The sequence below is a fragment of the Hemicordylus capensis genome, chromosome 2 (assembly GCF_027244095.1).
Source record: "Hemicordylus capensis ecotype Gifberg chromosome 2, rHemCap1.1.pri, whole genome shotgun sequence".
Lineage (NCBI taxonomy): Eukaryota > Metazoa > Chordata > Lepidosauria > Squamata > Cordylidae > Hemicordylus > Hemicordylus capensis.
The window spans coordinates 118,104,505-118,126,917 of record NC_069658.1 but is presented as its reverse complement, the minus strand read 5'-3'; the positions used below and the strand labels follow the sequence as shown (position 1 = coordinate 118,126,917).

The 22,413-nt window shown below is 41.6% G+C and overlaps 1 protein-coding gene across 1 annotated transcript in view; it reads left to right on the top strand.

Annotated features, from left to right (window-relative positions):
* The window catches only part of LOC128343648 (FRAS1-related extracellular matrix protein 1-like), a 38,276-nt gene extending 20,890 nt beyond the window's left edge, over positions 1-17,386 (top strand). The window contains exons 8-15 of the mRNA XM_053293079.1: positions 721-1,065; positions 2,988-3,130; positions 6,193-6,389; positions 7,734-7,824; positions 8,978-9,145; positions 10,856-11,064; positions 13,265-13,358; positions 17,108-17,386. Coding sequence (XP_053149054.1) covers positions 721-1,065; positions 2,988-3,130; positions 6,193-6,389; positions 7,734-7,824; positions 8,978-9,145; positions 10,856-11,064; positions 13,265-13,358; positions 17,108-17,368 — 1,508 coding nt within the window. The 3' untranslated portion in view covers positions 17,369-17,386. The remainder of the gene's footprint in view (positions 1-720; positions 1,066-2,987; positions 3,131-6,192; positions 6,390-7,733; positions 7,825-8,977; positions 9,146-10,855; positions 11,065-13,264; positions 13,359-17,107) is intronic.
* Positions 17,387-22,413: the final 5,027 nt, after the last annotated feature.

The window sequence follows — 22,413 nt, the reverse complement described above, 5'->3', positions numbered from 1 at the left end:
AGCTTTGATTCTGTCACTTCACATTCTTATTTGCTTCTCAACAGCATAGAGAAAACTGGATGTTGTATCAGCAGCTCAATCTACAATGATGCAGTAACCCAGCTTTGATGCTTGTGGTGAAGGAATCACAGTTATTTAATTTTTTTTTTAGCCTGTCTTGCCTGAGCACAAGCTTTTGTGTGGGTAACAAGAAAGCCATGGGTTCTCCATTCCTTGATAACCAGAATAATCCACATCCTACTGAAGGACAATTAAACCTTATGTTAATTACTCTTTAGTGGGGCATAAATTTTGGCTTGGCTTATTAGCCAGTTGTAGTTTGTCGTTGCTACCAACTCCTCCTCCAAGTTCTCTGGCACTTGCAAAAGACTTGGGATAGAGTTGGGCTTTACGTTATTTTGTGTAGAGGTTCACAGAATTCATGCAAATGTGGTAAATGTTTCTCTTGCTGCTCTTGTCTTCTGTATAGCCAGTGCAAGTGAGAGACCAGTCCCATCTCTCCCACCATTTCTCTGCAACAACTCATGGAGAATTCAGGGAGGGGCAGTTGATGAATGAATGAATGAATTTGTGGTACCCGGATGTTTATGGATTTTCTGATCTTGACCTTCCAGTTCTTCTTCTAAACTTGTCTTAAGGAGTCTCCACTCCTAACCTTTTATCTCATCTTTTCTGATATATATGTGAGTTATGAATTGAATCCCTTCTATTGCCTGACAGGGGGAAAAGGATTCATGTTCACAGTTTCAGACCTTAAGGCTGGTGTTGTTCGTTACCACCACGATGACAGTGATTCTATAAAGGACTACATTGTCTTTAGGATCTTTGATAACCAACACAGCAGTCGCCACAGATTTCCAATTAACATTCTGCCTAAAGATGACAGCCCCCCTTTCCTCATCAGCAATGTTGAAATAGAGGTGTATGAAGGGCAAGCTATTCTGATCCAAGGTTCCATGCTTCAAGCCTCTGACACAGACTCTAGTGATGACTACATACTCTTCAATGTCACCAAGCCATCACAAGCAGGAGAAATCATTAAGAAGCCTGGACCAGAACTCTTTGGTAATTTGTTAGACATCTGCTGGTGGGAAATAATTGTTTCCCTTTTACTAATGTTTTGATGTCAAGCTTTCTCTTTATTCATGTGTGTCTCATAGTTACTCCCATTTCCCTCTCACACCAACTATTCTCTGCAACTTGCTAATTCTGGCACTCTGTTTCTCTTAAGCAGGACTGAACCTCAGTAAACAGATTGTGTATTACTGAATTCATTATTAAATATATAGATGAAAGGATTTGTTAATGTTTAAAGGCACCAGGGCTATGTTAGCTTCTCTCTCTCTGTGCTCTTCCTCATGATTGGTGAGAAGGGCTTGGTGGCGGGCGACAGGGAAGGCAGCAGAAGCCCAGACCTCTTGTAGGGTCTGAGCATGCTGAACGCATACTGATACGCTCTGCTGCCGCCCCATGCGTGGAGGTTTGGGGGCTGGAACAATCCTATAATGCACCACATAAGTGCATGGTGCATTGTGGGGATCCGGCACTCGCCGGGAGCCTGCTCCTGTGTCAGCACCATACAGCACTGACACACGAGCACTTAGCCTAGGTTAAGGGTGCTATTGTGCTCTTAACCCTGACTAAGCGGCGGGCTCTCTTAAGTGGATTTGCCACTGCACTGCCAGCAGGAGCCACTCACTTCCAAGCAGTACACACACATCCTCCCCCTGCATGTGTGTATATATAGTGGTTTGATCCCAAAGTTATTTTAGTGCTGTGGTTTCCACCCAAAAAAAAAGAGAGAGAGAGAGAGGCCGCCATTTATATAAAGTGGCATCCAAACACCACATGAACAGATCTCCTAGTTTTTAGTCACCTTCACTCACAGGGTTAAACTCACTTCACACAGGTGGCTAACTACTTCGTTCAGGACCCATGCCATTTGATGCACCACCAGCATACCTGTAAATCAACCTTGCTTATCAATGGCATTTTAATGGATGTGTACAAGACCAGATTCATTTCTAGTCATTCCCAGCCAATGCAGAACACCAAATTTTACCATCAGTTATTCCTGGGAAAGTCCATAGACTGAAACTGAGTTTCTCTGAGTTTGACTGTTGACTCTGAAAAGTGAACTTCTCAGAATTTTGTTTTATTTACTTCTTCATTCAAATATCTTGTGTAGTTAATGGCATTTTCTTGGTACGTACCACAATTCCTAGCCAATGTCACCTGTGTCAACTAAAAAGCAATTCAAATATAGAGGTTGATATCCAGACTAAGGTTGCGCTACCACAACAAGGTAAGTTGTGCACACTTAAGAAGTTTTCAGAGCTGCACAAAGTTGTGGTGTTCCACAATATTGCACAAGAGAGAATTGGAAGATCTCCTCTGAGACATGTACAAAGTTGTGCAACATGTTGCAAAGCATGGTCTGAAATGTGGTGTGCATTGTGTTCCTCAACACTTTGTGCTATGTGTCAACATCTTTTGCTCTTGCAAGAGCTAGAATGTCTGAAACAGGCATTCATTTCTTTGTGAAACATCATTGCATTGTGTCCTAGTGCAATACTAGTCTGGATGTAGGCCAACAACATCTCTGTTGGAGATCCTGGATATTCTTTAGAACAATTCTAAAGAACATGCATCTTACTCTTTTCTTTTCACTGAGAAGGTATCAGTGGAAATGCTGATTTTGTTTTTGTTGTTGCATTCCTTCCTTTGAAAAGTTAAGGAACTGTTTTTACATGTGGACTGTGACAGCATTATGACAAAGGCCTAGCTTCAGAATTACAAGATAAGAAAAGAGAAAAGCTAACTCTCATGTGTAAGGTTTCATGGAAAGGAAATTAGAAATATAGCATTGCTCTGCCTGTCTATCAGAACTCTGCTGAACTCTGCTATGGAGGTATAATTATCTGTAATTGTTAACTGTAATTCATAATAGGTTTGAAATATACTTTCTTCTGTCTGTAATTCAATAGGTTACCCAGTGACTAAATTTCTTCAGAAAGATTTGTTTAATGGGATAATTTACTACCATCACTTAGGAGGAGAAATATTTGAAGATTCAATTGAATTCATTCTGTGTGATAGCCACGACCCTCCCAATCTTTCCGATAGTCAGGTATGTCATTTGGGGATATTTTTGTAAGCCACACAGATCTAACAGAACGTAATGAAGCTATGCACATGTGTGTGCAAAACCAGGCGAAGGGAGTCCAGCCCGGCTTTGCACGCGTGTGTAAACCACCGGGTTCGGGCCTGATCCCGTCGGCACCACGGTGGCAAACCCGCCTACGCAGCCTCTCTTCAAAACGAAGTTAGGAGATTGAGTTTTCTCCTAACCCTATTTCTTTGATCGTGTGTCACCTGCGGCTTGCAGCTACAGCTGGCCAACTCAGGGAGGGGAAGGGGGATCCCCATAATGCACCCTGCACTTTCACAATGCATTATTGGAGCTCCGGGAGGCGAGGTGACGCATGGTGATGCGCCCCAGCACCATGACCCTCAGAGCTACTGGCAGCAGCCGGTGCTCATGTGGGCAGGCAATCCGCCTGCCCAGGGATGGCAAAACGATCGTCTGTGGGGAGGGGAGGTCTTTAGGACTTCTTCTCTGCAAACCTGGTAACCTTTTCTCACTGCTCATGAGAAAGGGCTCAGTAATGTTCAATAATGTTAAGTAGATTTGTTAATTGTTGTGCAATATTGCACTGGAGGGGTGGAATATACATATTTTAAATTAATAATTATAATCTAAATAAGTGGAAATTTCCTGTTTCTCATCACCAAACAGACTGAACTTATGCTTGAACTTGCACACCAAATTTCAAACATTTGTTCAAGAGATATATTTCATTATAAACAAAAAATAAAATGTCAGCTGCTTGAGTAAAACTTCACTCTGCCAATAAGTGGGCACTATCAAGGTGCTGGAGCACAGGGCTGCAAATCTTATAACTTGTTTAGACTTTATTCTTAAATGTGGTTTTGGTATTATCCACGACCAATTATTGGCATATTTGGGCAGGTATATAACATAGGAAGCTGCCTTATACTGACTCAGTCTCCTCTAGCTTAGTATTGTCTACATTTGACTGGAAGAAGCTCTTAAGAAGGGGCCTTTCCCAGCCCTACCAGAATATTATTCATTCATTCATTCATTCATTCATTCATTCATTTGAATGATTTGATTTGATTTGATTTGATTTGTATACTGCCCTTCCAAAATGGCTCAGGGCGGTTTACAATTAAAACAAACCACTAAAACAGTAAAGAGCTAAAACAAATTAAAAAACAACATAACAATTAACAATTTAAAAACATTTTAAAACAACAATTAAACAATTACAGTGATTAAAAACCCTGAAATCAGGTTCTTAATTTTAAAATAAACCAGATATTAAAACCCCCCAAATTTAGGAAGCTGAGAAAGCTTGGGCGAAAAGATGGGTTTTCAGGTGTTTTTTGAAAATTGCCAGAGTTGGGGAGGATCGTATCTTAGCAGGGAGCGCATTCCACAATCTCGGGGCAACGACCAAGAAGGCCCGTCTCTGTGTAGCCACCAAACGAGTTGGCGGTAACTGGAGACGGACCTCCTCAGATGACCCCAATGAGCGGTGGGGCTCATAATGAATAAGATGCTCTCTTAGATACCCAGGGCCTAAGCCGTTTAGGGCTTTGTAAGTTATAACTAGCACTTTGTATTTTGTCTGGGAACCTATTGGCAGCCAGTGTAACTCCATCAGTAAAGGAGTAACATGGTCTCTCCGAGATGACCCGGAGACCAACCTGGCTGCCGCGTTCTGACCCAACTGAAGTTTCCGGATTACATACAAAGGCAGCCCCATGTAGACCGCATTAGAAAAGTCATCTGGAGGTTACCAACAGATGTACCACAGCTTTGAGGTCATTGATCTAGAGAAACAGGTGCAGCTGGCATATCAGCAGGAGCTGAGAGAAAGCACCCCTAGCCACCGCCTCAACCTGAGAAACCAGGGAGAGGTGTGAATCCAGAAGTACTCCCAGACTGTGAACCTGTTCCTTTTGGGGAAGTGTGACCCCATCTAGAACAGGCAGATCAAAATTGTCTCTAGAGTTCTGACCCCGGACAATAAGTACCTTGGTCTTATCTGGATTCAGCTTCAGTTTATTCTCCCTCATCCAGCCCATTACTGCTCCCAGGCAGGCATTTAGGGAGGATATGCCAGCTCCTGAAGAAGTTGACATGGAGAAATATATCTGGGTGTCATCAGCGTACTGGTAACACCCAGCTCCAAATCCCCTGATGATCTCTCCCAGCGGTTTCATGTAGATGTTAAAAAGCATTGGAGAAAGTACAGAGCCTTGAGGGACACCATACTTAAGCTCAGATTTTGAAGAGCAACAGTCTCCAATCGACACCATCTGGAATCAATCTGAGAGGTAGGAGCAGAACCATTGTAAAACAGTGCCTCCCACCCCCAACCCCCTCAGACGTTCCAGAAGGGCTCGCCTGCGAGCCCTGTGGCTTACACAACCAGCTAAAATCGGGCTAGCCTCTTCTAGCCCGATTTTCACTGGTTGTGAGAATAGCCTCATTTTGTTCTTGAATCCTGGTAAAGGTAAAGTAAAGTTGTGGCGTCAAGTTGGTGTTGACTCCTAGTGACCGCAGAGCCTTGTGGTTGTCTTTGGTAGAATACAGGAAGGGTTTACCATTGCCATCTCCCACGCAATATGAGATGATGCCTTTCAGCATCTGCCTATATCACCGCTGCCTGATATAGCTGTTTCCCATAGTGTAGGAAACATGCCAGTGGGGATTTGAACTGGCAACTTCATGCTTGCTAGGCAAGTCAGTTCCCGCTGCATAGTCTCCATTTATTGACCTTTAGTTTAAATCAAGTAGTTAGCATATTATATTTGTTTGTAATACAATATGTTTCTTGAATATTAGAAACATTGAGACTTGAAATTTGGTATGTGTTATTAAATGCATGATTATGTTTATACACTTTAAAGTTCGAATTTAACCAAAGTATAGAGAATCAAGAGGCACCTATAGAGTATTCCTTGATTCATCACTTCTTCCAGTAAATGCTAAATGTCGGACTGTAAAGGCTCATCATAAACACTGTAACCTGTCATTGGCAGTCTTTCCAGTGGCCTATTTTTTCAGTGTATGATGGTTTCCCTAAATCCTTACACTAGGTGGTAATAATACACATAATCCCTGTGGATGATCAGCTTCCCAAAGAAGCTTCTGGAGTGAGCCGCCATTTAACCGTCAAGGAAACTGAGATTGCTCATCTAACTAAGAAACATCTGAATTACATAGACATCGAAGCACAGGAAAGGGAGCTCATCTACAACATAACTTCACCGCCTTTCTTTTTATCCAAACACTCGTGAGTCTGAATGCATGTATACTTCAAGTGTGTGTTTTCAGGATGTTGTGCAAGTGACAAGTAGAAGTGTGACTAGGATCTAGTTTTTATGTTTTGTGTTTGGGCCTCCTAGGTTAAGGAGTTGGGGGGTATTTTCAAAGAGGTTTTTAGAGAGGCTGGCTTTTGTAGGGGCTAAACCTGTCTCCATTCCTGCTGTTCATTACCTGCATGTTGATTCTTTCCACTGTCAGCCCTACTGGCTGCCAGTTCCTAGTAGTCTTCAGTCGTTTGATGCATGTGAAAGCAGCCCCTGTAAGTAGACGAACATGGTGTGCTGCCAGTATCACTGCCTGGTCATGCACCCCAAGGTCTCAATCCTGCAGGCAGCTCACTGACCATGTAGTTTAATGTACTGCTGATTGATGAATGAAGTGACAGGAAATGCTGGCCCAAAGGGTACTTTGCTTGTATGGCACATTTCGTTTGCTTTGATTTTACCATCCGTTGTTAAGTTATCTGAAACATGGTGGGGAGGGGTGGGAACAGGAGAGGACAATGTGCTCTGCTGTTGGCAGGAAGGCATTTTATTTTGGAAAATAAATCTCTTTATTGTATTGCTCTCTGAAGAGTTTATTTTATTATTTGTTTGTTTAATTATGCATGCATTCGTCATATTTCTATACCAATATACACAAATGATTGTCATGGTGGTTTACAAAAGTAAAACAAGAAAACCAGAGTTAAAAACCAAACATTAAAATAAGAGCATCTCCTTCTATGTTTACTTTTAGGAAGACCCTCAAGATGCACCTGTTTTCACAGGCTTTTAACTTTAACTAAAATTAATTTTAAACTGTTTAATTTGTTTTTATTTTATCAGACTGTTTTTACTGTGCGGAATTTTAACTCTTTTAACTCTGTTTATATTGTGTGTTACATTTTTTACACCACCTAGAGATATACTGACCAGGAGGTATAAAAATATAATAGATAATTTTTTAAAAATATATTTTTTACATTTTATATCCTGTTCTTCCTCCAAGGAGCCCAGAGCAGTGTACTACATACTTAGGTTTCTCCTCACAACAACCCTGTGAAGTAGGTTAGGCTGAGAGAGAAGTGACTGGCCCAGAGTCACCCAGCAAGTATCATAGCTGAGTGGGGATTTGAACCTGGGTCTCCCCAGACCTAGTCCAGCACTCTAAAAAGAGCAATAACAATATAACCAACTTACAACAAAAGCTTGCTTAAATAAATGAGTCTTGAAAGCTCTTTTAAAGGCTACCAGAAATGGGGAAGCTATTACACCCACAGGGAGCTGGGATTTATATGTATTTGTTTAACTGACAATATCTTTCTGCACAGCCACACAGATGCTGGGAAATTGTTTTTAATAGACAGCATTCCTAAGCTGATCAAGGATCCTGCTACGCCAGTACTGAGATCGTTCACTCAGGTTTGTTATATGAAAGTGTTCTACTTGTCCTTCTACTTGTCAAACATATATTAGAAAATCCCCTCTCCTCCCCAAACATCATCCATATTTCTCCCCCAGAGTCTCCCTCCAAGAGTTATATATCATTATGAGGACCTTGTAGTTCTTAGTTGGTAAGGAAGAGAAGCATCAAGTTTAAAATTAAGTTTATATGCTTCTCCCAATAGCCCCATCCCTTAATTCTGGATATATAAGAGCTGGTTGTAGCAAAATAGTGTGATACTGAGAGGGAGGCATTCTGCGCATGCTCAGAAACACTTTCTGCTGCAGCCAAATTGTAGGAAGAGAAAAATATACCCAACTGATATGTTATGTGGAAGATATGTTATATTTCTGAATATTCTAGAGCAGGAGTGGCATCTGGAAATATACTAGAGGCTCTGGGAAACAATAAATAGAATGTATTGATTAATGTGGTTACTTTGCAAACCAATTCACATACTGCACAGCTAAAAACAGGCTCCATGATGGAGCCCTACCTCAAATTAAAGGGCTTTCTTCACACTTCCCTTGTAAATGGCATTAATATAATGATCACCACAGTTCTAATGCATTTTCATTGATTTCATTCACAAGGCTCCTTCGGCTGTAAACATCCCCACATCTTTTCCCAGCTAGTGTTGGGTTATGTCTCCATACGACTAATAATCAGTGGAGGATTAATCGTGCACTTCAGGTAGAGCACATTGCTTCATATGACACCAAAAGCACATGCGAGTTAAAATATACTTGCAAGCCTATATCCTTGAATAGCCCTCAATCACATTAAAACCATACGATATTCCTGGGCACCCAACGTTGCATTCAAGCCTCATGTACACAAATAGCATGACAGTAACTCAAAGTTGCTTTTTGAGACATGAGTTGAAACTTATTGGACTCCAGCCTTTTGCCATTACAAATTGCCTCATTACAATTGCCTCAAACAAAAACATTGCCTTAATCAGAGTATGTTTACTTAATGTGGGTTTTTTAATTTGTGCCTGAAAGGAAGAGCTTGGTGATACAGATGTAAAGCTAAAGTTTATAATTTTACAATGACATAGGTTTGGATTGGAGGGGGGAAATGTATCTTACATTTAATTTTGATTGTATTTATTGTTTGTATCCGTAGCATGCTGTAAATCACATGAAAATTGCCTACATGCCACCTTTGCAAGATATTGGTCCTGAGCCTCAGTATATTCAGTTCAAGTTTTCAGTCCGCAATCAACATGGTGGAGCTTTATATGGACTCTGTTTCAACCTTACTGTTCTTCCAGTGGACAATCAAGCTCCAGAGGTATGATTGTTCTACTACTAGGATTAGACTTTGCCCAGACCTAAATTTCAATGAGAAGACCATATCATATTTTAAATTATTTTAACTGTTCTTTTTGTTAAGTCTCAGCTATTGGCTGATAAATCCAAGTAGAATGTCCATAGTGTTCGATCATGTTTTTAGGGTTGGATAAATTCAGAAAGAACCTCTTTTTTTCTTTTTCTTTTTTGCGATTTCTGGTTTAGTGCATCAGGAGGAAAATACATGTTATACTAATACACAAGCCACCTAAAGGTGCAGCGAGGAAATGACTTGCGTAGCAAGCATGAGGTTGCCATTTCAAATCCTCGCTGGTATGTTTCCCAGACTATGGGAAACATCTATATCGGGCAGCAGTGATATAGGAAGATGCAGAAAGGCATTATCTCATACTGCACAGAAGGAGGCAATGGTAAACCCCTCCTGTATTCTACCAAAAGAAAACCCCAGGGCTCTGTGGTCACCAGAAGTCGACACTGACTCAATGACACACTTTACCAATACACAAGTTTCCCATAAGGTCTCTGCTGGTAAATGTGAATGTAAGGGAAGAAACAATGATGCAGAGGGCAGCATTTGCAAGGAAGAATCAATGGTGAGAGTTGAAGTGCTTAATCCTTCCTGTGGCTGCTGATTCTCCCTTCCAAATGTCTACCCCATCCCCCATTCGGTTTTCACGCAGCTGGGCTCTTTCTAGTCTCATCTGAGAGAACAGCAATGGTGCGGGGAGAGAGAGAGAACCTGCCAGCAGGATTTGAAAGGGAGAATCAGAGGGATCAGGAAAAGTTAAGCACCTTTTCCTTCCTGCAAATTATTCCCTACATAGGAACAATCCAAGGGCATAGCAAGCTTAGAGTGAGCCCTGGGACAAAAAGTGAAGATGGTCCCTCCCCATCTTCTTATTCATAGAGACAAGATGAAGAGAGCAAACAGCAAGCTGTTGATCAGCTGGCAGGGCCCCCCCACATCCCTCAGGGGCCTAGGGACATTTGTCCCCCCCCCGCCCTTGTTCAATTATAGCTATGCCCCTGGAAAGATCCTCTATTAATATTATGAGGTGAACTCAGTGTTGGGAGATCCTATTTAGTAAACTGTGTTTCTACCCTCAGCTACAGCTTATTGGAGTCAGAAAATGTTTTTTGCTCCCGCATTTGATCTTGGTTATTTCCCTCTTGGACAACTAGGGGCAGGATACTAACCCATAGTTTAGGTGCATTGTGTAGAATTAGACTAAATGAATGTTGATCTCATCTAGGATTTTTACATCTTTAAACATGGCCAAATACTAGCAAATGTCACGATGGATATTAAAATACGGTTTTTCAAACATATTTTGATTATTCTGGTTTCTTTTTAAAAATATCTCAGAATTCAGGTTGCAATTGTGTGTGCACACTGACCTGGGAGAAAACTGCACTGAACACAGTAGGACTTAGTTCTGGGTAAACATGTACAGAATTGCACTGAACGTCTGTCATTTCTAAAGCCTGATTGAACAACAATGAAACAAGCTTCGGAATTGGAGCAATTCTTTAAGTACTGTAGATGGAACCATTTATTTTTCAGCTGTGGAGCTTGTTCAATAGGCTGCAGAATGTTGTTGTGCTATATGAAAAGGATTGCCTTGAAGTGAGAGGACTGTAAATCTGCTTCTGAGAGAGCACTGGAGCTGTTCTCTTTCTTTCTGTTCAGGTGTTTACAAGCAACTTGAAAGTAGAAGAAGGGGGCCTATGCTTAATTACAGATGCCCACATTCTGATTTCGGATGCAGATACCAAACTGGAAAACATTCGCATCTACCTCCTGAGACCACCTCTCCACGGGATGGTTGAAGTGGATGGAATTCCTATGAATCAAGGGGACCAGCTGACATATGAAGACCTGCACAAGTCCAAAGTCAAGTGAGAAGAGAAAATGTTGTCTTTGTTCTTGCTTCGGGTTCTTGTAGTTCATCCAGTGAATGTAACAGTGCCAAGAGCTGAAACACATGATTGGCTTCATGATGATGTATGTTTTAAGGACTGTAGTTTTACAACTGCAGATTGTCTATGCAGCTAGATGGACCGATAAGTAGATGGCAACTCCTTATGTTCTTTTATGTGGTTAAGAGCAGTATAAGAGCTTCAGTATTTTAGTGTATTTTAAAAATGCAAAGTGGTGCAACCACAAACTATTTGTGGAAGGACATTAGTTACACTAAGTCTGGAGCTTGCACTTCCATATGGTTGCACTATCACAAGCATGCTGCACTCTAGGCAGCTGGGCAGCTATAGCATGCCTCACTGTATTTACAGGGACATTTGTGCAAGAACACAAGAGCACAATTCTGCAAATCCCCCATTAGTACAACTAAGTCAATGTCTCGTGCTAACGCAAATTTGCTTGCTGCACCAGTAGTCTATTGCCTGCATGTTGACCATCAACTGATACCACCATTGTTACTACAGAGGCAGGTCTATGCACACTTACCTTGGAAGTAGGCTCCATGAAGGGTTGCCAGCTGTCCTTTATTACGCAAGATGTCCCTCATTTCAGGGATGAAATGTTGGTTCCTATAGGGCATTTGTCCCTCATTTATTCAATAGCATATAATTCAATAACATATACGTCAATGATACTCAGGCTCTTGACTACCACTGCATACACCTCCCAGCCCCCACAGCCAGCCCCTACAAACTTGTGTGCCTCATTCTGGCAATGAAATGTTGGCAACCCTAGCTCTATGGAACATAGTGTGACTTCTCAGTAAATATGCACAGGATTTCGCTGTGACTGAGATGTAATACTTTTTGGAATCAGGAAGAGTGATCATTTTTTGCAATGAACAAGAGCTAGTTACACAATCTGGGACTACAATTTGCCTTTAGGGGCTACAGTGTGTGTGTGTGGGGGGGGGCTTACATTGTTTTGTGTGCTAGTGTGCACAACTCATTGTAGTGTGCACAACTCATTGTTAGCCCCTAACATTGTTAGCTGCCCAGAGATGTAAGTTTGGGCGGGGTATAAATTTGATAATATAATATAATATAATATAATATAATATAATATAATATATAATATACTCCCTCCCCCACACCGCAGATCACCAAAATACCGTGTGTATTACCCACAGAAAAGCATTTAGCCTTCATTTTAATGCCTGTGACTTGATGCATCACAATATATGCCATGGAGGGAGGCATTTTCTTGTAGTAAAAATATGTTTCATAACACTTAATAGTTAAAATTGTTCTTTGTTGCATCCCTGTGTGTACTTCACCCTAGGTGGCTGCCTTGCCTTCTCATCAAAGCTCTGCCCCCAACATCTCCTTTCATCACCACCTTTTTATTTTAATGTAGATTGTTAGCTTTCTCTGGGCAGTGTCATGCCCCCACTCCAAGGACATTGGAGAAGAGTGGGGGGCAGGTGACTTACTAGAAAGTGGGGAGGTGCCTGAGGAGGAGCAGGTTGGTGATGTGAATGGGGAGGTAATTGAGACCGGCCAGGGCGAGTGTTTGGCGCAGGAGGGGCCAGCAGAGCCAGGTGGTCTTTGGAGAGAAGGGCCAGGATATGAGCCAGAGTTTGAATGGCCACTATCTCCTCGAGAATGCAGACGGGAAAAACGTCAGCAGCAGGGGAGGGCATTACGGAGGAGCAGTCGGCTGGTGAGAAGCCAGAAGCCGGATTGAATCTATGGCAGCTGGCGGGGGTGGAGTGTTGATTGTGTACGTGGCTGCTGACTATAAACCGGGCAGCCTGTGCCTTGAACAAACTGCTGGAAACAACACGTCAAATCCGCTTGGATTTGGAGCTTTTATCAGAGAGATTGTGACTTTGGAATTTGAGCTTCTCACTCCTCACTTCGGTATTCTTGGTGAGATTGTTAAACCTGACGGTTTAGCAGTAAAACTGGAACTTGAGCTACTGGCTATTGTGTCATATAGTCTGGCCAGCGTCTTCCATCGAGTGAGCTCCTGACAGGCAGGGACTATGATTGCCGTGATATACGTCACATTTAGCACGTTGTAGGTATTGGGTAGCAATTTGGTGGTCCTGTCGCTGATATTAGCAGTATTAATAATGCCAATATTTGGAATTAGTTCAGAATTTTATTCCCACAGATATCATCACAATGGCTCAGAGATCCCAGAGGATGACATCCTGCTTGTAGCTACAGATGGTGTCAACGCCTTAGAATTTGTCCTACGTGTTAAGGTCAGTGCAAGGTTCATCAGAATGCAAGTTCAACCAAAAATTAAAATATTTTAAAAGGCTTTGCAGTTATTTCAGAATCTGGAAACGATTAAATTGGATGAGATTTCTATCTCACTTAGGAGGTTTATGTGACAATATTGGTTAGACAACAGATTTGACAGGCCCTTGTTAATGGACATCTGCACCTGTTCCAGTTTATCCCCTACTGTCAGGATGAATCCATTCAGAATTCTATCCTGAGAATGCAATGCATCAGCAAAAGAGGTTTTGTTTCAAGTATAAGTTATACATTTCACATTTAAAGGAACAGATACTACTTTACAAAGAATTATTATTAATGATTATTAATATTTATTAATAATTTATTATGATTATTATTAATATTTATTTTATTATTTATTGATTTATTCAATTTCTATACCACTCTTCCAAAAAATGGCCCAGGGCAATTTACATTAAAACAAAACAATTAAAATCAATCAACAGTTACAAACAGAGATTAGAAAGCACCATAAAACAATTAAAATTAAAATATTCAACACAATTAAAAAACCCTGGAAAACCAGGTTACAGCAGATTAAAAGCATTTACAACAATTTAAAAACCCTGGAAGGTGAGGCCAAATTTATATACTGCTTTTCGTCAAGCAGAAGCAGAAGCAGCAGCAGCAACAGCTCACAGGACATTTTACATGAAATAGGATGGTTTCCTGTCCCAAAAGGACTCACAATCTAAAATTAGACACCAGCAACAGCCACTGGAAAAAATGCTTTGCTGTGGTTGGGTAGGGCCAGTTACTCTCCCCCACTAAATATAAGAGAGTCACCACTTTAAGAGTAGGCTTCAGAATTATTAGCCAACTTAAGGGTGAATATATACATATAATGCTGTTGAAGGATATACTTCTACATTCTGACCACCACTTAATGGAGCAAAGAGGCACCTTTTAAAGTGATTATCTGGTTAGATACCACTATCTGTAAAATCAGAAGCTATCAATTTATCTGTATGGGGTGTTTTCACAAGATTCTGTTACAGTATGTAATTCTGGATGTTGAGTGAGACATCTAAGGACTGCTTCACACAGTTTGGATATTTGTGTTTTAAGTATATACTTAACAGGTTAACCACATCTTTGTGTGCAAGTGCATACTTCAGGATTAAAAGGATGCCATTCTTTTTTCAACAGCAGCAGCTTTGGGAGAGGATGGGCTTAAAAGAGAAATGGTGGGGGTTCTCTATACCAGATTGCTCTACTCTGAGAATTCGCCTACCCACATAATGCATAAATACTCATTTTGAATCCCACTGAGGTCAGCAGGTGGGGGTTAAAATTGGCATGAAGAAGCAGTGAATAGAGAAAGAGTTAAGCACCACTCCTGCCCATTGTTCAAATACGCTCCATCTCAAAGCTGTATTTCAATAATAATAATAATAATAATAATAATAATAATAATAATAATAATAGTCACACATGGATACAAAAATGTTTAGAAACAACTGGTGCCAGCAAAAACATTCAGATATTTATTTTAAAAAGCAATGAGCATGTGGAGTACACAGTTAACAATAAATGGCGAGACACTTGGACAGATTAGCATTAGAAGAGGCATTTTCCAAGGGGACTCACTATCCCCTCTGTTGTTGGCAATCGCCATGACTCCACTTTCACAAATACTAAACAAAACAGGCCTCGGATACCAAACATCTAAAACATCAAGTAAAATCAACCATCTGCTGTACATGGACGATGTGAAGTTGTATGGAAAGTCCCAGTCAGAAATCAAATCACTGCTAAGCACTGTCCATATATTCAGTAGCGATATAGAAATGGAGTTTGGACTAGACAAGTGTGCTGCATTAATAATGAACAGAGGAAAAATAACAAAAACAGAAGGAATGCCCAATGGAAGCAAGATCAAGAACCTGGAAAAGAAAGAACATTACAAATACTTGGGCATTCTCCAGGCTGATAACATCGCACACACTGAAGTTAAAAGAAAAATTGGAAGTGAATACATCAGGAGAATTAGAAAAATCCTCAAGTCCAAACTCAATGGCGGGAACACCATACAAGCCATAAACACCTGGGCTATACCTGTTATCAGATACACTGCAGGAATAATAGACTGGACCCAGGCAGAGCTAGAGACGCTAGATCGTAAGACCAGGAAAATCATGATCATCAATCATGCTCTACACCCCCACAGTGATGTAGATAGGCTATACCTCGCTCGCAGCTCAGGTGGAAGAGGAATGCTGCAAGTCCATCAAACAGTAGAGGAGGAAAAAAGAGGCCTTGACGAATATATCAAGGACAGTGAAGAAGATGCACTTAAAATAGTCAATAATGAGAAACTATTCAACACCAATGAAACAAAGCAGGCCTACAAGAAAGAACAAGTCAAGAACCGAGCAGAAAAATGGAAAAATAAGCCACTGCATGGTCAATATTTGCACAATATAAGTGGAAAATCAGACATCACCAAGACCTGGCAATGGCTTAAGAATGGCAACTTGAAGAAAGAAACAGAGGGTTTAATACTGGCTGCACAAGAACAGGCACTAAGAACAAATGCAATAAGAGCAAAAGTAGAAAAATCAACAGCAAAGAGCAAGTGCCGCCTTTGTAAAGAAGCAGATGAAACAGTTGACCACCTAATCAGCTGTTGTTGAAAGATTGCACAGACGGACTACAAACAAAGGCATGACAAGGTAGCAGGGATGATACACTGGAACATCTGCAAAAAATACAAGCTACCTGTAGCCAAAAATGGGTGGGACCATAAAATTGAAAAAGTTGTCAAAAATGAAGATGCATAAATATTATGGGACTTCCGACTACAAACAGACAAACATCTGCCACACAATACACCAGATATAACTGTAGTCGAGAAGAAAGAAAAATAAGTGAAAATAATCGACATAGCAATACCAGGGGATAGCAAAATAGAAGAAAAAGAAATAGAAAAATCACCAAATACAAAGATCTACAAATTGAAATTGAAAGGCTGTGGCAGAAGAAGACCAAAATAATCCCAGTGGTAATTGGCACCCTAGGTGCAATTCCAAAACAACTTGAAGAGCACCTCAACACCATAGGGGCCACAGAAATCTCCATCAGCCAATTACAAAAAGCAGCTTTACTAGGAACAGCCTATATTCTGCAACGATATCTATAATAATAGCAACAACATTGATAATAAAATTCAGCCATCCCAGGTCCTTGGGAAGGACTCGACGTCTGGATAAAACAAACCAGTCAATAACACCTGTCTGACTGTGTAAACAAGAAATAATAATAGTAATAATAAACCATTAAGGCTGCAATACACACTTGCCTGTACTATAATCCCAAAAATGTAATGTGTGATTGAGCAGCATTTGTTTAGATATAGACATGCCACACCCTTCATCAGAAAGCCTGGATTGTCTGTGATTCCCTGTCAAGCGGACACTTAATGGCAAAGCTGATTTTTTTTTTACCCTCAAATGTGTACAATGGTCCTTGGACAGTCCATTAATAAACTAATACTTAGTTTTCATCAGCTGTAAGTACTGCATTTGGTAGTGCCTACAATGTTACCTTTTCTTCTTCTCCTTTTGGTTTATTCTCTGCCTTGATATTTTTTAATCATCTACTTCTTGCCTCTATTGAACACATTTTCCACAATTGCCAGTCTCCAGTGAATCATGTTTTCCATATACAAATGTGGTTTTTACATACTGTCCTTATGCAATTCTTTCAGGTGATGCCTGTAAATGATGAACCTCCTGTCATGAAAGCTGATCTCATTCCCTTCATGCAGTGTCCAGAAGGTGATGCAGTGTCCATCACATCAGCATATCTTTTTGCCACTGACGCAGATAGTGATGACATGAAACTAATGTTCATGCTTGCTCGGCATCCTAAACATGGGCTTGTGAAGAAAGATGGAATTGTGGTGGATCGTTTTCTCCAAGCAGATGTTATTTCTGGAGCAGTGGTGTACGAACATACAAGTAAGTGAGGCCAGGGGCGTAACGATCGGGGAGGCAGGGGGGCACGTGCCCTGGGCGCCACTTGGCAGGGGGTGCCAAAAAGTGCCCCCGCTGATCCCCTGCCTTTGGTGAAATTTTTTATGTGTGTGTGATTTTTTTTTTTTTTGGTGCAGAGGTACCCCTCCCCCCCGGACCCGGCGCCCCCCCCCCCCCCCCATTGCTCATCTCATCCGCTTCCTGGGGCTGGGGCGGCGAGGCGAGCGGCGTTACTTACTTTGCTCTATAAAGCCCCTCGAACTCCTTCCACAACTACCCTTCTGCATTCATGATATCTCTCAGCTTACAAGGTGACGCAGCAGCGGCTCCCACTTCCCACCCACGCCCCTTCCGTCCTCCACGTTCACTCCAGGTTGCTGCACTGGCCAGTGCGTGCCCTCGCACACGCGCTCTCCGCCTCCTTGGCACTCGCGCCTTTCTTCCGCCGCCTTCCCTCGTGCACACAGACGCGACCTCTTCCTCCTGGCATGCCCGCCCCGCCCCCGCCACTCACGCATGCGTCGAATCACTGGGTGCTGCATTGCACGCTGTGGTGGCTGGCGGGAGTAGAGCGTGTGTTTGCTGCTCCGGGAGGGAGCACACGGAGGACGATGATGAGCCAGGACTGGAGCAGAACAGAGGAGCCTTGCTGTTGTTTCTCTCAACAACTACAATAAAGTTTGTGCATTCATCCAAGAAGACCAAGGTGTGTGTGTATTTTTCTATTTTTCTATTAATTTAGAGGGGGGCTTATTGCTTGGCGCTGGCTTGGCTGAGGGCGGGGGGTCTCAGAGGCTGCGGGGGCTGGGGGTGGCTGTCGTTGCTTGCTACTACTTGCTTGCATCTTGTCTGAGACTGAGAGGGGGTGGGGTGGCGTTGGGGCAGCGGCGGTGGCCGGGGTTGCTGTTGTTGTTGCCTGTTTGTTTACATCTCTTGGCGCTGGAGTGGTGTGTTGGGGTGGTGGCAGTTGCCGGGGACTTGTTGTTGCTGAGGCGGGGATGGCCGGAATCTGCTAGTTTTATTTTGTGCTGAAGTGTTGCAAGACTCGTTACTCCCCCAAAGCGGAGCTGGGGCTGATTGGCAATAGGAATGCTGGCTTAGATGGAACATTAGCCTAACATGGATGGTATGTTGTTGTTATGGTGTTTTCTCTCCACGCTGGATAGGTTGCGTTGTACTAGCAGTGGCGGATGGGGGGGGGAGGCATCAGCAGTGGCTGACAGTGACACTGATCGCGGAGAGGGAAGGGGGCTGCGTGCAAGGCGAGGGGAATGTTGCAGAGATGAGCTGCTGCAGGAAGTTCAGCCCAGCTCTTGGGGATGGTGCCGGGACAGAGGATGAGAGATCTGCCTCAATTCTGCTGCTGCGTCCCTGCTGCCACTTTGTATACAGTATGTCCCTACCGATGCTGTAGCAGGGCGGATGTTGTGAGGCGCCGCTGCCTTTAAAAAGACAGGTCTTTCAGTTGAGTTCGGTAGATTTCTCCCCCCATCCATGCTCCTAAAAACAGAAGCCTGAATAGCAGGGAGACACACACACACGCAAATTCGATCCAGACGCCAAACAGTCTGAAGGGGAAAAAGAGAGGAAGAATTCCTGCCTTTAAAAAACACAACAGGAGGGCAATTGTGAGAGTGGAGCTGGGGCAGGGAGAGACAGAGAGGAGCGGGGTTGGTTGGGATCGGGGGGGGGGCATTGTGGCTGGCTCTGTTTTAAAAAGGACAGCTGTTGAGGTTTGTGTTGAGGTTCCTTCTCTTGGCTCAGTCAGAGCCAAAGCCCATGAGGCAATCTATGATAGATAGATCTATAATAGACTCTTCCTGCTCCAGAGCACTTACTGTGTGCCCCAGAGTCATTATAAACTGAGTTGCCAAGTCCCAAGCCAGAAATGGTGCCTGTCTCTTTAAAAGTTCTGCAGCACCCATGCTGTATATACAGTCACTGTACCTCTTACTCCATAGATGATCTATGACCCGCCACCTCACAAGAGAGCAAAGGCTAAAGCATAGAGATGTGCAGTTGATCTGATTAGCAAATAAAATCACAAGAGTATTCTAATGATGAGCTACTGTTGTATTATATTGGAACAAAGTAAATATTTTAAAACTGAACTTGAAAAACATGCTGTTAATAAATAACAAAAATGCATTCATCTTAACAATCAGTAATTCATAGTTGTTTGTATGAGTCACAGCTTAGTAAATGAAGCTGTAAGAAACAAAACTGAGATGTAAAAAGAATTCATTTTATTTGAATAAAATCACCCAGTTGGGTTTCTGCCTATCTAGCAGCAGTTTAAAACACTGATGGCAAGTTGGCATGATTCAAACTAGACAATTCTCTTTTTCAAATTACTTTTAGGAGACTAAACATACATGCATGCATATATGAGTAATTATATTAATGTGCAATTAATCACAGACATCTAAATGTCTGCAGATTTAATGCTGGATATTAATTCTTATTTGTATCACCCAAAACACAAATCTCTGGGCAGTTTACAAATTGAGTGTCAATTATGAATAAATAAGTGCCTGTATTTACATTTGGTTTTTAGGACTTGTATAATTGTTGATTTGGCCACGATTGAATAATATAAAACAGTGTATTCTCCCATTATTTTACCCTTGGGAGTTTAGAGTTCTCCCAAATATGTTGTGTTAAAAATCATTCAAGCCACTGGTTCACAATGTTCAGGTTTAAAATCTCTGGGTGCATTAATACAAAATGACAGTGATGGGCCTAGTTTGATGCCAGAATCTTTTTGGCATTTTCAATATTATGATTAGTATCCACAGTTGTACAAATTCTTCTTGTTCATACATGTAGAAGAGCCTTTTGGTTGCAGTGCAGCCACCTAAGGGCCCAGAGGGGAAATGACTTGACTTAGAAAGCCAGAGGTTGCCAGTGCAGTTCGAATCCCCGCTAGGATGTTTCCCAGACTATGGGAAACACCTATATCAGGCAGCAGTGACATAAGAAGATGCTGAAAGGCATCACCTCATATTGCATGGGAGATGGCAATGGTAACCCCCTCCTGTATTCTACCATCTTCACAACTGCAAGGATCCTTCCTAGTTAAATAGTCAGTCAGGATTAGTGAGCTCTGTGGGGCTTGACTTGTATTTTTTTGTATTTTTGTATGTTTGAGCTAATATTATGGTAAAAGACAAGTTTTCTGAAAGATGCGTGTCAGATATTTGGGCGGGGGGGGGGCCCAATTTCAGTTCTTGCCCTAGGCGCCATTTTCCCTAGTTACGCCTCTGAGTGAGACTAATGGCCCAATTCTGTTCAGGACAAATCTCCTGCTATCAGTTACAATTTCATTATACCTGATTACAACCATTATATCAAACACAAAGATGGTTCCTTCATGTCTGAAAGAGCCTTTGGAGTAGTGTGCTGGTAATCTCCATTTCTGCTCCAATCTCATCCCGTATTAGACAATTCCGTGTTCCTTACTTGTGGCATTGGCTTTGCATGACATTCCTATGCTACATCTGGAGCTCAATTTAAACATTATGGCCCTTACCTCATTAAGACCAAATAGCACTGATTTTTGATGTCATCCCACATGGTGAGCATAAAAGTCTGGTGAGTATGCATGTAGCATTTTTCTACCAGTATTATATATTCCAGAGAAAAGATGTTATAGGTGACTCCATTATGGGGATACATTGTGCGCTCAGCCCTGTGCAGCCGTGCAAACTGTGATATTGTATCAGAACAGCAATCTTTGGACTTGATTGGGACCTATATATGAATTTGCCATTGCAGCAGCTCAAGAAATAAGGGTGTAAAGGGGACTTTAGATTCAGTGTAGTCAAATGTAAATCAAAATTCATCTTGTGAAATATGCAGCAATACATCCCCTTAAAATGTCTCTGCAGTATCTGACATGTGTCTATAAACACATTTAAGCTGAGGCTGATAGAAATGTGTAGCTTCTGCCATGGTACCAGTTCTCTCATAGTTCTGTACAACTTCAGAATGTGTATGGGATAATTGTTTGTAAGATAGTGTCTCTATATCAAAATCTCCCTCTGCATGGAAAGTCCACACACACTGGGGGGCGGGGAGAGGATTTCTACTTCAGTGTTTTCTCTGATATATGCATGCTGGATACAGTTTTGACCTGGGAGCCAGCCTTCGCCTTCCTTGGAAACCTGCAGTAGTACAATCCAGTGAGAGAACTGTCAATCATGCAGCTTCTGATATGGTAATCATCTCTGAGAACTCATGTTTGTTAAATCTCACACACTGTTTGAAACTGTTTGTTAAATCTCACACACACACACACACACACACACACACACTTATTAACATAAGTTCAAAAAGTTGTTATATAGTGTGCATAGATGTTAGCATGTTTCTGAATGTGTGACTTCTTGACTTGTCATCAACTTATGCCCCTATTCTGTCTTGTAAGCTTCCTAAGACAAGTGCCAAAGATTATAAATGAAAACTGTTGAATTTGGAAGAATGAAAACATTGAGTATAATGAAGCTAAATTTAAGTACTTTTCAGTTTAATTGATCTCAGTGGGAGAGATTAGATTATTTGTGTTGTTGTAGTTGTTGTAGATTATACACAATTTAAATCAATGGGACTCAGGGTCCTTACTTTTGACTGGCTCACACCTACTGTTTCAATATGGTTACTGGGAGAAATACTTAACTTTGCAATTATTTGGGGGGTAATTATTCCCATATATGTGTTATCCCTCAAGTGGGAATATACAACATGTGTGTTGCATTGTATTGGCTAATTAGATTTTTTTGATCTACACTTGACATTTTTCATCCTGTGTATGACAAACAAAAGAAGTATATACAATCCTGTTGATGATCCTTACAATTATTTCTTACAAAGAAAAATAAATCATAATTCATGGATATTGCTAACAATATTTCTTATCTTCACAGTTTAAACAAATGCCTCCTGCAGGATTTTTTTTTAAAAGTATAAAAATATCATGCTTTATCTGTAGCACCTTTCTTCCAGGTGGAGAGATTGGCTTGACTCCTTTATTTGAAAT